The sequence below is a fragment of the Fundulus heteroclitus genome, chromosome 20 (genome assembly GCF_011125445.2).
Source record: "Fundulus heteroclitus isolate FHET01 chromosome 20, MU-UCD_Fhet_4.1, whole genome shotgun sequence".
Lineage (NCBI taxonomy): Eukaryota > Metazoa > Chordata > Actinopteri > Cyprinodontiformes > Fundulidae > Fundulus > Fundulus heteroclitus.
The window spans coordinates 45,298,970-45,314,564 of NC_046380.1; the positions used below are offsets into that span (position 1 = coordinate 45,298,970).

Here is a 15,595-nt window from a genome sequence, read left to right on the forward strand (position 1 = left end):
GCTACACTTGTAGGGCTCCTTGAGTCACAGCCCCACAAGTGTAGAAGAAGAGAAATGATACGTTCTGTTGGTGGAAATGCACTGTTAAATGAGAGTCAATTAGTAGAAGTGTTATAATAATTCTTATTAGATGTAGCCACATACTATTAAGTAAAAACATTAATAATACTTTTAAAATCTATATATATTTTGACTTTTCCTCTCCACATCTAGGGAGGGCAGCGCCCGAGCGCCCCCTATGGGCCAGCCGCCACTGGTTGCTTCATTTAAAATTATGGTTTTACCTAGAATTAATTACTTATTTTCAACGATCCCCAATAAACCACCGTTCGACTGGTTTGAATCCCTCGACTCCTCCGGCTCTAAATATCTTAGGAAAGATAAACCCCCCGTATCAGCTTAAAGACACAACAGAAGACTAAAGATAGAGGGGGCCTAGATCTGCCTAACTTCCATAACCACTTAGCAAATAGGCTACAACATCTCTAAATGGATAAAACATAATCCCTTAGACGAGCCCTGGCTAGACACAGAACAGAAAATATGCAATAATATCATGATTTCAGATTTGCTGTTTATTAGCTCAAAAATAAAACGGCATACCTGCTTTAAAAATATTAACATCAGCTCTTTTCTGACAGCATGGCGGGAGTTTCTTAAAATGACAGAGTCATCCCTTATCCCATGCAGTCATACACCCATATGCTCATTTCGCTCTTCGCAACTACTATTGAGCATTTTTTTAAGCATTAAGTGCTTGTCTCAGTGAAAAACACTTAATGCAGTCAGTACCTACATTCATCCAAAATTTAAATAGCAATTCTTACAGATGTTAAGAGTGGTGTGAGACTTGCTCTGACATCTCACAGGATGACCTGCTCACCGTTGTCCATCACCTAATAAATGCAGGTCAATGGTGAAAAGAAGTGTTGCAATCAACAAACATTTCCAATTCTTACCTTCTTGTTTTTTATGCTTAGAATTCATGTCACGTCCCTGTTCTTCTTGTCCTTTAAAGGGAAGTCCGGTCAACAAGGAAAAATCAGGGGACCATTAGCTATAACTAAAACTAATACGTTTGTGGTTATTTAATGAACTTATCTTTAATCAATAAGAAAATAAAAACATAAATTGTCATCTGGATCACTGTGTATGGGGGTGGCCATTACTGGCCATATTTGGGCAGTAAGGGCCGTCTGACATCACATCCTGCGACTTGGAAAAGCGGAGTGGCGACAGCATTTCTCCGCTCTTTCTAAGCAAAGTCAATAGGAGCCGTTCTACACAGCTGCGATCATTAACAATTTTTTTTTAGAATTTTTAATTTAGAATTTGCGGGGATGGTTACCGACCAGAGGGGCGGAGGGATACCACATGTGATGTGGTATCCCTCCGCCCCAGCATGTGCTGGAAGGCTTTTATATTTTAATATTCATACATTTATCGCCGCTGCAGCGCCGGTAAAGCCGTGCTGCGCATACACACACACACACATGTGCGTATATATATATATATATATATATATATATATATATATATATATATATATATATATATATATATATTAGGGCTGTCAATCGATTAAAAAAATTAATCTAATTAATTACATACTCTGTAATTAATTAATCTAAATTAATCGCATAAATTTTTTGCTGTGAAAGTATTTTAAATATGTAAATTCAAATGATTCAATGAATAATCAGCATTCTTTTAACAAAGTAAAAAAAAATTCATAAAAAAGGCCTATTCATAAAATATACATCCAAATATTTCCATCTTACATGCTACTTTTAGTGAAACATCAAAGAGAGAGGGCTTAGTTTTAAAATTGAACTGTCATTAGACCAAATTCATAAACAATTGTTTTCAACAGCAGACAAACTGAACTAAACAGATGCCTATGTCAAACTGAACTCACGTCAACAGGAGACGTCAACTGAAATAATAATAAAAAAGATAACCTGAATTTAACAGACGTCAACATATTCCATATTCAAATCTACTTTTTAGGCTATTTATACACAATTTAGAACTAGTGCTATTTTAACAAATAGGCATTTTATTTGTTGTTATCTCTTATCTGATGTATTTCTGATGTTTGGCACTTTGTTTTACCTCGTGTTAAAGTGCTCTTTAAATAATTATGACATTCATGATGATTATGATCAGAATAAACTATTCCATCACCTCCCATAAGCTGGAAAGAAAAGAGACAAAAACATTTTGTCTCCTTTTCACACCTCACTTAATAACTCTAATATTTTTGTCTAAATACTTTAGCCTAAATATTTTAGGCTAAAATATTACACTTTTTATTTGTTTTTCTTCAATCCCACGGTGATGTTTAGTAATTTCTGCCAAAGGCTGCAGCATTTTGATTTAATTCATCTGAATGCAGTATTTGCAAGCCATACTCTGATTGGATGAAAAAAAACTACCTGTGATTGGCTTTAACAGCCAAGAGAGCGCACAGCTGGTGTAGCGCGCGAGCAGAGATGGAGCTCACCGCGAGGACAGTGGGTTGAGAACACTGAGCTATATAATACACTGGAGTGCTGATTTTGCCAAAAAACTGAAGTCACTGGCCACCATCTTGCTCCTCCCTACTCTCACAGAATCCCATAGGATTTGGCTGCAACAACAAGCAGTTTTCTGGCTGAGTGAAAACGTTTCACAGGTAATTCTACAGTCAGTGGATGTACTAACTGTCACGATTTGGGTTTTGTCTTGGTTTATGTTATCAGATTTATTAGTTAAGTTTCTGCTTTTGGGGTCTTGTTTGGTTTTGATTTAGACATGTTGTTCTGTTTAGGTATCCTGTTTTCCACCTGTCACTTTATCAGCAATCTGTCAGCTTTCTTGCCCTGATTAGTTTCACCTGCCTTCCCTGTAATTAGTTTTCACTTCATTTCACCTGTGTACTCCACTATATAGTTCTGCCTCGGTCTTCAGTTCTCTGCCAGATCATTAACGAGCCCACGGTGAGTTTTGTTTCCAGCGTTCCTTTCTTGATTGACCTGTTGATGCTAACCTGAGAGCCTTTTTGATTCTGAGCCAGCCTGTTCCCTGATCTGTTTTTCCTGCCCTGTCTGACTGATTTACCGGTTTACCGACCTGTTTCTGTCCCATGGTTATCCGAGCTTGCTTTGCCCTGTTTGTACCTCTGCCTATTTTGGACTGCCTTTTGTGTACCGGATTTTGGACTGCCATTTTGACCATTGAGCCTTGCCTGTCCGTGTTTTATTATTAAATCCTGTTTTTTGCCTTCACCTCACTTGTTTGGTTTGAATACTGGGTTTGCCTGATTCTAGTTCATAACACTAACACTATCAACTACTAGGAAATTAGGTGCTGAAATATTTTACATGTTATTCATATTAGATATATATATGTATATATAAGTATGTGTATATGTATATATATGTATACACATATGTAAATATATGTTTTTGTATATTGTTATTTATATATTTATAAATGTTAAACATATATATTTAAATGAATAAAATGCAAAATATTTCAGCACATGACTTTCTCAGTACTTGATATTTTTAGAACATAACATAAAACTATATGGCATTTGACATTTTAAAAGTTTTAAGCTCCCCCTGAACATGAGAAAATCCTCGTTATTCGATGCTGTAGCGCACATATTCCTTAGTTACTGGGGGGAAATAGGGAGTACCAATATGGCGGCTGGTGGCTTCAAAGTGACTCGTTCAAACAGACGGTGATTAGCACTCCAGTGTATAATATAGCTCAGTGGTTGAGAAGAGTTTTTCAGACCGTGCCAGACCGGTTTTAAGCGTTGAGGGTTGTTTCACTGCGCGCTTGGATTTGTTCCTGCGCGCTCAAACAGAAGGCACGAATATCGCTACAGAGTTAAGCGGCAGCGCTGTCTTCTTCTCTGTCTTCTCGTGCCTCCCCTGTGACTCTTTGGCGCCCCCCCAGGGGAGGCGCGCCTCACCGATTAATCTGCGTTATTTTTTTAATGCGTTATTTTGACAACCCTAATTATATATATATTAGGGCTGGGCAAGTTAACGCGTTAATTTCGCGTTAATTCATTAGACTATTAACGGCGATATTTATTTTATCGCGCATTAACGCATGTTGCTCACATGCTTTCAGTCAGTGTCAGTCAGCAGGCGCGCTGACTGCAGCGCGCTGTCACGGCAGCACTCTCCCGCCCCCCCTCCCCTCTCGTACATGGCTCAGCAGCGTCAGCCAATCAGCACGCAGGCTCAGCCTGGCCCGCCCATTCAGCTCTCACACAAACTTAAAAAAACAAACAGCTGAGAGAGACCGCAGCAGCGAAAAAACATGAACAGGGGAAGTAGCACCGTTTGGCTTTATTTTAATACCGTAAATGAAATCAAGCTGTATGTTTTGTAAAAAGCCGGTTCATTTCAGTGGAAACACAACAAATTTATCTAAGCACGTGAAAAAACATGAAAACGTCGAGCCCCAGAAACGGAGAGAGGAGACGAAACTTCTCTCACTGCCCCGACAGACCCACAGACAGACGTCTCTGACTGAGGCGTTTCAGTCCTCCAGGGAACATCCAGGTAGATCAGTGGATGGATGGATGGATGGATGGATGTTACTGGAGCCCACACATAACATGTAATTAAGACCATGAAAGAACCCAGTACATATATTAAAAAGTGTTATTTAAGATAAGATAACATTAGCTAATCCTTTTTTTATCCCACGACGGGGAAATTTATAGGATTAAAGCAACAGGCAGGTGCACACAACAGACAAAATTACATAAGGATTGAAATATATAAGAGGTGGATTAGCGAAAAAACACTGAACATAACATTATTATTTTTATTATTATTATTCCATCCATCCATCCATTTTCCAAACCGCTTCTCCCTCATGGGGTCGCGGGGGGTGCTGGTGCCTATCTCCAGCGTTCACTGGGCGAGAGGCAGGGTACACCCTGGACAGGTCGCCAGTCTGTCGCAGGGCAACACAGAGAGACAAACAGGACAAACAACCATTCACACACACACTCACACCTAAGGACAATTTGGAGAAGCCAATTAACCTAACAGTCATGTTTTTTGGACTGTGGGAGGAAGCCGGAGTACCCGGAGAGAACCCACGCATGCACAGGGAGAACATGCAAACTCCATGCAGAAAGACCCAGGGGTGTACTCGAACCCAGGACCTTCTTGCTGCAAGGCAGCAGTGCTACCCACTGCGCCACTGTGCAGTGGGTAGCACTATAATATTATTATTATTATTATTATTTAATTGTAATAATAAAATAAAAACCACAAAACCCAAAAGGTCAACAGTTTCATGATACATCAAGCTTAGGGACTGGCTAATATACAGCAGGTCAAAAAAGGCCATATTTTGGCTGCAGTGCTTGCTGTTCTCTTATGAAGAAAAGATCAGCTAGTGCACTAAATTCAATAGATGGGTTGAAAATATCCAGTATAAAATAAGTGCTACAAATGTTACAACACTTTTGTTCATATGGCAGCAGAACATTAAAATAAAAGTGCTCTTTACACTACTTTTGAATTCATTCTTGGAGTTTGTAAATACAATGCGATTAATCGCGATTAATCAGGGCGATTAAATATTTTAATCGTTGCCCAGCCCTAATATATATATATATATATATATATATATATATATATATATATATATATATATATATATATATATATATATATATATACACACACACACTGTAGGACCCGACTGAGTTTGCACTGGAAATAGGTCCGGCTGGATTCCGTCAAAAGTCCGGTTTTTGTCAAGAAACTTTTCTAAAAAATCCATATCGCTATCAGATGATGATAGCTCCACGGAACTCCCATCACTGTCACTAAGTACTTCATCACTCTCTGCTTTGTACAGACCACCAGTCGTCACCATGTTGGAAAATAGTGCGTCGTGACAAACTACAGAGCGTTGGGACTTGCTCAACAGCGGGTCCGCTGAGTGAAGTCACAAAATTTCAGTACTTTCAGCAGTTTGATTTCTGATTTTGGCCAAGTCCCGTCCACCCAAGCAGATCACTCAGAAGAGTTACCGCCCAAATGACAAAGACGGCCACTAAACAGAGCAGATGTAACTTTTTGCCGAGAAGGTACACAGGGCTAGAGTGGCGTGTTTTACTGCTCCACAGTAACTATGGGTTAAGCTTGCCATACCCGTTGTGCTGCGAACATGGGCTCACAGAAAATGTACACACCCTCGATCATAGCAATGCAGTCTCTCAATTTATAAATGCACTGTTGTGATTCCTTGATACACTCCTTTTCTCCATCCATCCATCCATCCATCCATCCATCCATCCATCCATCTATTTTCTTACTCGCTTAATCCCTCATGGGGTCGCGAGGGGTGCTGGTGCCTATCTCCAGCATTTCAATGGGCAAGAGCCGGGGTACACCCTGGACAGGTCGCCAGTCTGTCGCAGGGCAACACTCCTTTTCTTTTTGGTAGAAATGTGACATCATCCTGCTGCATCTTCCATCCATAAACAATGACATTCAAGTGCCAGAAAACTTAGCTTAAACTATTTTTGATGCTTTGTTCTCTGATCTTATGTTTAGCCAAATGAATTATAGCCAAGTTAGAAGAGATGAGAAAGGCATATATTATATGTTTGGTCCTCAGTTTAAATCTTTTGTTCAACCCGAGATAGAGCTCCATTAAATGAAATCAGGTTGAGATTTTCTCACTCACTACACTGCCAAGTTTGTCCTGCAAAATTCTGCATCATATGCTTCAAAGTTCTAAGAAAAGTGATCTCAGTTCATGCATGTGCTCATTTGAAAGCACCTTTGCAAAACACTATTTAAAAATAGTTTTTATGCAATGGTGTGATGTCATCTCCATCAGATTCGAGAGATCCGATGCTGATGTTTGTCACAGCAGTCTAAATTAGAATGCTAAAAACTGCTCTTATTTTTAACAGCTTGGAACACTAAGGACGTGTGAAAAAAAAAACAGATTCTGTGGAAGGTCAGAATAATGCCAGCAGTCGGCTGTGCATTTAGTCCCAGGCCAGTGCTGGTGTTATTGAGACTTTCACAGAAAAACCTGCAGAAACAGCAAGCCATAACTTGTTCGATATGTGACATCTTTGTTCTAAACAATAAATAGAGATATACTTGAAGAAAAACATGATCATGAGCTTACCCTAATAGCGCAACTTCTATGCTGCAACAGCTGAACAGGAAACGTCCGCTGCAACGGATACAGTTTTGACATGGCTTGATTAGGCAATGACTATAATTGATGTCAACTTTGACAGATTCTAGAAATTTCGAATTAAACGACTAATAAAATTAATACAAGGAAACATCATTTTATTACAATGTAGCCTATACAATTTTTTTACTTTCCTTCCTCACAATGACAACTATTGTTATTGATTTTTCTTATGACTATTTCCTAAATACCTGCCAAATGCCCAATTTTAACAACCCACCCAAAGCAATTTTTTCCAGGCTTACGTGTTCAAAAGAATCCCAATTTTGAGGAATCTGGCTACACTGCGTCTGTGTAGCCAGAGTAGAAAGTAGTAGTGTTTTTATTTTGATGCTTTAGCTTTCCCAAAGATCATGCGCCAGCTCTGTTTGGATCAGCCAGGATAGTGGCAATGCAGCCAATCACATGTGAGGATATAGTATCCTTCCATTAAGTGAAAACAGAGATGAAAAAAATAAAAAAATAAAAACTCGATATGCTTGCATGTTTATTTGACGTTAACACGCGTTTTTTTTTTTTTTTGTTGCTTTCTCGGGTGCATATAGTGAATGGCAGGAAAAAAACAGGCAAAAATACATGGATACTTTGAAGCGAGAAGCGACTTCACCGACGACACTTCCACCACCCCCACCCCGCTCCGTCAGTCTTCCGCGCTGTTTTGCGCGGATGACTAGCACATTACTATATTGCAAACACACTATCACAATTTTTGCATGCTGATGTTTGCTTGTTGTGCAAATAAAGACAGGTAACAGACACTGTATTTATTGCCTTTTAACCAGCCACCAGAAAACAAGAGCTGGATGAAGCTCTGGTCTCCATGATAGTGAAGGATACCCAGCCTTTCACTATTGTGGATGACGTTGGATTCAGGACAGAGGCAAACATAAGCAGGCTGGAGAACCCCCTGGAGTACTGGGCTAATCATCGGTCACTGTACCCCAATCTGTACAAACTTGCACTTATTTATTTATGCACCCCGGCATCATCTGTGCCATGTGAGCGTGTCTTTTCAAAGGCTGGAGAAGAAGTGTCAAAAAAGAGAAATCGTTTGAAACCAAAAACTGTGGAGAAATTGTTGTTTCTTAATAAAAATGCATGAAATCATCCAAGTTACACAAGCATTAGCTTATTCACTACCCCCTCCTCAGTTCCACAAGCAGTTTCACTGTCCTCTGCCTGATTAAGCCCATGCCATCTTTCTAGAGTCACAGAAAAACTATTACACAACATGCAATATCACATGACACTACTATTTTGGGAATAATTACACACAGAGAATACATTCAAACAATATATTTTTTACACATATGTGTACACATAATTTATGTAGACAAATGATTTTGTCCTACACCTTTTGTGAAGTCATTCCCAAGAGCCATAATAGACAAAAAATCAATGCATCGCACGTGTTAAGATACAGCTGGCTGTGATTATACACCTGGCCAGTAGGTGGAGTCGTGTGCACATGAAGCTCCAAGAAATGAACCCTTTCTCGAACCAGTTGGCTCAAGTGGTTCAATGCCTCATGAGGCTTCATCTCACCATCACTACAGAGCAACATCTGAGCTTCAGGGATTTTTAGGAGCTGGTTCGTCGAGCGAGACATCAAGGCGGGTGAGTAGTCCAAACAAAAACTAAGAAAAAGCAGGAGATCCAAAAATTAGTCAGATTTCAGAGATATGAAAAAAAACTCACAAGTTCAGGTTTCCAAGATCTGGTCAGAGGCCACGTCGTACCACGACTGGGTAAGGCTCTGGCGTCTTCCATCTGTCTGAGTCATTCTTAAGACGTGAACCCTGCTCCAAACGAGCCGCAGGTGTGGGCCACGCCCCCCAGCCAACTAGAACCACCTGTGAAGCAGAGTTAAAACACCCACCAAACAGAGAACCCTGACAGTCACTAGATGATGTCATCACCTAATTTGCACATTTGTTCATGGAATTGCTATCCAGGCTGCAGAAAAGAGAAACGATTGGCAAGACAAAAAAGTGATTGAAAACACTCTAAATTTGTTTATTTTTAAAGAAATTTATGGATACCTATACTTTGCCTGAACCCACACTGTATACATCAAATTTTATCAAAACAACAGTTATCAGAGGTACATAATGAAAGAGGTGAATAAGAGATTCAAGCTGTATGTGAATCAAATACAGGGAATTATTTAGTGCAAGTGTTTCAGGGAAAAAACTATTAGATTAAAAACTATATTTACATTATGTTTATATCCTATTTTGTAGTCCATGGCAGAATCAACGGCAGCTTTCCGCATGCGTTTTATGTGTGACGTGAAAACGAAACAGATCAGGTCTTCTCTCTGTTCTCTTTGCTTTGACTGTAGGGGGGAGGGGGGCTTTCAGGACGGGGCAACTGCAGTGTGTCTGTGAGACAATGCTTAATAATAATAATTCATCAAACTTATATAGCGCTCTTTCAGCACACTCAAAGATGCTTTAAAAAAATAAAGAAAAAACGTTTGGGGAACTGGGGACGGGCTCACGGCAGCACTCACTGCTGCCTTAAGACAGTAACTGCAGATCAGTTGTTGCTTTCACTTGAAGTCGTCAAAGTTGGCAATATCACAAAAAAAGTGGTAGTTTTGTTGCTAATCACTTGAAAAAAGTCACTAGAGGGGTCGGAAAAGGCACTAAACATAGAGAAAAAGTCACTAAGTTGGCAAACCACTAAGCACTGTCAGCCAAATAGTTAGTTTTACAAACTCATATTCCGCAAACAACATTAGCTTCACTACCATTAAACTGATGATAAATAAGGGAATTTGGGGACGCTAAAGCTAGCTGCCAACCAATAAACATAATCTTCAGACAAAAGATGCTGCACGCACAAACAGTGCATAACGAACGTGCGCAGTGCTGCATGCCCAATGAGGGGATAGCTGTTTTAATTCAGGATAAATTACTTTTAAATTTCAGAAGAATCTATTCCTCTGTGCCCAGCCAGCAACATCAATGTGAGTCTGAGCTGGAAGCCAATGTTGCCACTTCTTGGGAAAGCAAGAAGTGGCAACAAGCTCTATTACCAACTCCTTGTAAATAATATAAATAAACAAGCACAAAGTCACCTATTGTAAGCGGACATGGAAACATTGCTAGAAGCCTAGAACACAGTGCAGGAGTTGGATAAGCATTTACAGATGGTCTTGTCCCTCTGATCTCTTTAACAAACGTGGAATAAATCATTTTTTTGGGTTACTTATTGTTGTAACATCAATCATATCAATAGTGTGAATTGAAAAAAATTGAAATAAAATTTTGTTTCATTATTGCTGTGTAGAAACATGTTTTGTTATACTATACATGCTCGAGGATTGCAATAGGGCAAGCAGTAAGCCAGACTGTGATTTGTAATGAAGTGTTGGAGAAATAATAGTCCTGTTGAGCCACAGGGTGCCCCAAAAGCCCAGCTCTGAGTCCAGTGTCTTTCTACTCCATGCAGAGCTGGTAATGTACCCAGTAAGCTCGGTTACACTACTAATTAAAACGCCAGGGTAAGAAAAAAAATGCATGTACCCTGTTTTTGAGCTCTACGAGCCAACAATATTAAGACCACATCACAACAAAACATAAAAGTTAAAGATGAAAACAGCACAGCTATTAACAATGTTTTTTTTTTTGTTGTGGAGCCATGACTGGTACTGTTGTGTGGTAAGTCTGTGAGGATGTATTTGGTAGTTAGAGCAAAGACAGTGATGTTGTCAGGAGTTGTCCTGATGAACCCGAACACAGCCACACACACAGAGCTCTGTCTTAAACAGTTTTATTGAAGTCTGTGGAGTAAGGATGAGGAGAACCAGAGTCTTTATCGAGCTGGAGCAGGTGAATAATGAGTGCAGGAACTGGAGGGCTGGAGAGTGCTGGAGAGCTGCAGGTGCTGCACTGTAGGAACCAAGAAGCCTCCAGAGCAGGTGGGAGAGCGCCGGGGTGGAGGCAGAGCTGGCAGTGTCACTACCCGATCTGTATCGGTAGCACGATCCGTTCCATCAGCTCATCTGCGCAAGCGCGAACAGAATAACTTCCGGGTCGCCAAAAAAATTATGTAATTACGGTACTGAAAATACTTATTTCTATACTTAAATCATTAAATAATGCTAAACTATATTGTAAATAAACTATTGAAGACTTTTGTGACAGAAATTGATACGTTTTACATTCTCTCCATTGTATTGCTTGACGTCATCATCAGATATGCTCAGAAGTCCGGGAAGATATCATTGCATAACGTCTGAATGCACTCTGTTAGTTTTATTGCTTGTTCAAACAGGACTGGAAAAAAAATATTTCATCCTTAATTATATGGTGAATTTCGTATAATAAATAAATCTTGTTCTAAACATTTTTGTTATTAGAAAGTGAAAATTATCGATTGAGATCTTTGCGCCCTCTGGTGTACACAACATAAACTAGAGAAGACCTCTATCCGCATTGTAGCCGCATTTTTTTTTTTTTTTTTTACAAAAACGAACAGGGAATAGAACAAAGAACACACACAAAGCGAAGACATACCTTATTAGAATACATTTATTAAGCACAAAACACATACATATGCAAATCAAATAAATGATAAAAAAACTTCAAACTTAAAAAAAAATCTAAATCAAATACTTTTCTGTACTCCTATGTGTTTATAGCTGGGGGTTTATGTACTTTAAGAAATGGTTTATATATTTTTATGTTCCTAACCACAATTGGGGAAAAAATTTAGCTATTAAAAAAAACAAAAAACAATGTATTTTTTATGTATTTCTGTTGTTTAATTTTTAGAATATGCAATATTGCCGCGAATACAAAGATATACAAAAAGAAACCCCTGCCTCGAAAAAATACAAAAGAATAAAAAAGTAAGAAAAACGAAATATTTCCTAATGGAAGTTATTCTGTTCGTGCACGCGCAAATGAGCTGATGGTACGGATCGTGCTACCGGTACGGATCGGGTAGTGAAGGCAGCATGGCAGGGAGAGTTCCTGGAGCCCTTGGAACGCTGGGGTAGCAGGAGAACCAGCAGCAGAGCAGAGAGAGTTCTTGGGGGTGCAGGGGCTGAGTGGAGTCAGCAGTGCAGCAGAGAGAGAACCAGCAGCACAGCCGAGAGATCACCTGTAGCACAGGACTGCTGGAGCAGCAGGAGGATCAACAACAGACTGAGGCAGGCATAGGAAAACTCAGGCAACCAGACTTGGGAAAATCTCTGGCAGCGAGACTAGGGAGCGTTGATGCTCAGCAGACGTGGGAGAATCTCTGACTGAGGCATTAGATGTTTGAAGACGGAGCGGCAGTGAGGAGCTGACTGAGGAGGGTTTATACGCAGAGACTGGCAGGTGGAATGAGTCCGTGCTGATTAGAAACTGACAGGTGTAGATGATTAGTGGAGGGAGACGGAACAGGGCAGGAGGAGGAAGGTGCTAGAAAGGTTCAGGGTACAGCAGGCAGAATTGCACCCTGACAGATGTAAACTGTAGATGAATATCTTGTTGTGAACATTGTTATGATACTTACAGGTATAGAAACCTATTAAAGGGGCCACTAACTGGTCCACAAACAGTTTTTGAACATAACGTGAATGGTAACGTGATGGATGAAAAGTTAGCACAGCAATTATCTGTTTGCAGATTAGGGCCACTGTGCCTACCACAAGTGAGGGGTTGGGCTCGACTGGGGTTGCTAGGTAAGAGGTGATTATGATGTAATAATCGTGAGGTGTTTGAAACAGCTCTTTTTCCAGACATCAACAAAATATGTATTGCCACAAAACAGTTGGATGGTTTTTAGCAATTGGACTGTTTCTAGAAGCAGTAGAGACCCAGATGAAAGTGCAAAAATTGTCAAAAAGTACATTTTTCATAATAGGTCACCTTTAAAGGATAAAGCCTCTAAAAGGCTACCTCTTTGACTAAGTTGCCCATTGTTAATCTTTTCTTTTTCTCTCTGTCATTTCCCTTTTTCCACTTTTATTTTCTCTATCTGTGAATCTTACCTCGGCTGCTTCATCTCACCTCCCTCCAGGACAGTGAAGGTGGACGTTTTTGACTGGGACAGAGATGGGAGGTAAATATTCTCGCTCACCAACTCTCTCCTTTCCTTTTTTCATTTTATTTTGGCTCCACATAGAATGTCTCAAATGTCACACCAATTTTATCTAACTCAAGGCGTCTTATTATAGAACACTGATAGCTGCACTGGCCTGGCAAATGTTACGTGGTGAATCAAACGTGTGTGTGAATGCTTGCCACTGAGCTGGGAGACAGATTGTAGATTGCCTCATTTTCTCACTTACGCTGGGATACCGTTGGGTTTCTCCTCACGCAATATTGGTTTTAATTATTGACCATGTGGGGGTTTTCCTGCTTGATGGCTTTATGGCTGCTTTACATAATTTGTAGTTCACCATTCCAAACTTCTATTCTTTAAGGTATGAATTAAATATTGGTACAATCATGGTAAAGTAGAAAGCCTATAAGGTAGTAATCAGGTCATCATAACAAAATCAACTGGTCTTCATAATATTATCTAATTAGGTAAAACTGATTTAAATTAAATTTTTTGTTATGTTTTAAAAGAAGGGATTAGCAAAATGACATTATTTCAGATAGAAAGAACTAAAAAAATAGTTTTGTGAAGAACTAAAGGTATCTTTTTAGATGTAATATGGTATGACGTCACACACCATCTCTCTGTGTTGTTCTTCAGTCTGTTGTTTACAAAATTGGGCCATCCACACATGCATGTACGCCAATGTGAACAGCTGGCACTAAGGGCTGAGCCCTTCCCTGCCCATAAAATGCCACATTCACCTGAAAACGATCAGAAAATCATGGTCTTTGGTAAAGAAGTTGTCAGATAGAGAAAGAGACAAAATGAAGATTAACATTGGCCTCGCGTTTCCAAGGTGGAGAGCATTTGGAGAGCAAAAGCAGCTGCAGTTTTAGTCTGAGCTATTTTTTCTCCTTCGGACTGATGACTGAGAGCATGAAGTCAAATGTTGTTTTTTGTTGGTGTTACAGTCTTGTTAAACTTGTGTTGCTATGTTTATGTGATTCTTTGTAATATTACAATTGTGGCATGTGGGATAACTTTTGTAGTTTGACCAGCAATGTGTCAGGTGTTACTGTTATGTGAGATGAGTAGCCAGTAGCCCAGCTAACACAGCATTGGTTAATGCAACCGGGCAGAATTGTGAGCTGCCCACAGTGATCCTTGCGTACAAACTTTTTTAAATTGAATTGGATAAGTGGTAGTGCTAAGATTTTAGATCTTGAGAGAGGCGTCACTTGCCCCACATCTTGTTTTGGTCTACAGGCAGTGCTCAACAACCCACCTAGTGGTGAATAGTTGGGGGGAAACTGTACTTTTTTTTTCTTTTTTAACCTTGGAGTGGCCATCGTTCTATTAGTACTATCTTTGATGTGTCAAGCATACAGTTAAACTAATCAAATCAACGACTGAAGACAACATGCTAACCAATTACAGCTGCAGAGGGGCGGGACACTGAATGAGACGTTTGCTTTCAGCAACACTGGGGCTGTGGTCAGGATTTTCGGTCTGATTACCAAATAATTGCAATTATTAATTTCTGTTTAAAACGTCAGCATTGAAGTCAACACTGGAGTAAATATTCACGCTAGGAGGGTTAGCTAGGACAGCTAGCAACACCAGAAGCAAAACTTAGCAGTAAAACTGCCACATTGAAGAAACTTGGGTTACTTGCAGGCAGAAGGGAACTCTGCTTTGTTCTGATTCTTGTTCTCGCAGCTGCTGTAATAACAGAACCTCTTTTAGTATGAACTTTTACTTCAGGCAGTGTTCAGCCTGACACCAGTGCTCATGTTTATGTATGCTAATGCTAGACTTTTTAGTCAAGACACAGCTCTACAGGTTGCTGTATCTCACTGCTAGTTTCCAGCCCAAACCCAGCATAAGCCCTGCCCAATTTAAAAGAAAAAAACAAGCCCAAATCTCAAACTCTCTCAGTATCAGTCAACCAAATAACACACATGATCACTTTAACAATCATGATATATCAACCGAAAAATAGCTTCCCAATAGCTTCCCAACATGAGTAATAAATCTACCTTAATATAAACGTAATTATCTTACAGAATATAGCTCAATCAAACATTTCTCTTTCAAATAGCCATGAAATAATTTTAAGTTGATTAGTAGAACTCAACCACTCTTGGGGAATATACATTGACCAATACAATTTCATAGTGACACTTGATTAACCAGTAGTCTTTTCTTGATTTATTATAACTATTAATATTATTCATTATAACTATTATTCATTGATGATGTCAGATTCGACTCATTTAAGAAAAATACATTGACCAGT

The 15,595-nt window shown here is 39.5% G+C and overlaps 1 protein-coding gene across 2 annotated transcripts in view; it reads left to right on the plus strand.

Annotated features, from left to right (window-relative positions):
- LOC105933703 (copine-9) overlaps positions 1 to 15,595 on the plus strand; it is a 299,289-nt gene that overhangs the window by 193,987 nt on the left and 89,707 nt on the right. For both annotated transcript variants that reach the window (XM_036151288.1, XM_036151289.1), the window contains one exon: positions 13,270 to 13,311. In XM_036151288.1, the coding sequence (XP_036007181.1) occupies positions 13,270 to 13,311 (42 nt within the window). The remainder of the gene's footprint in view (positions 1 to 13,269; positions 13,312 to 15,595) is intronic.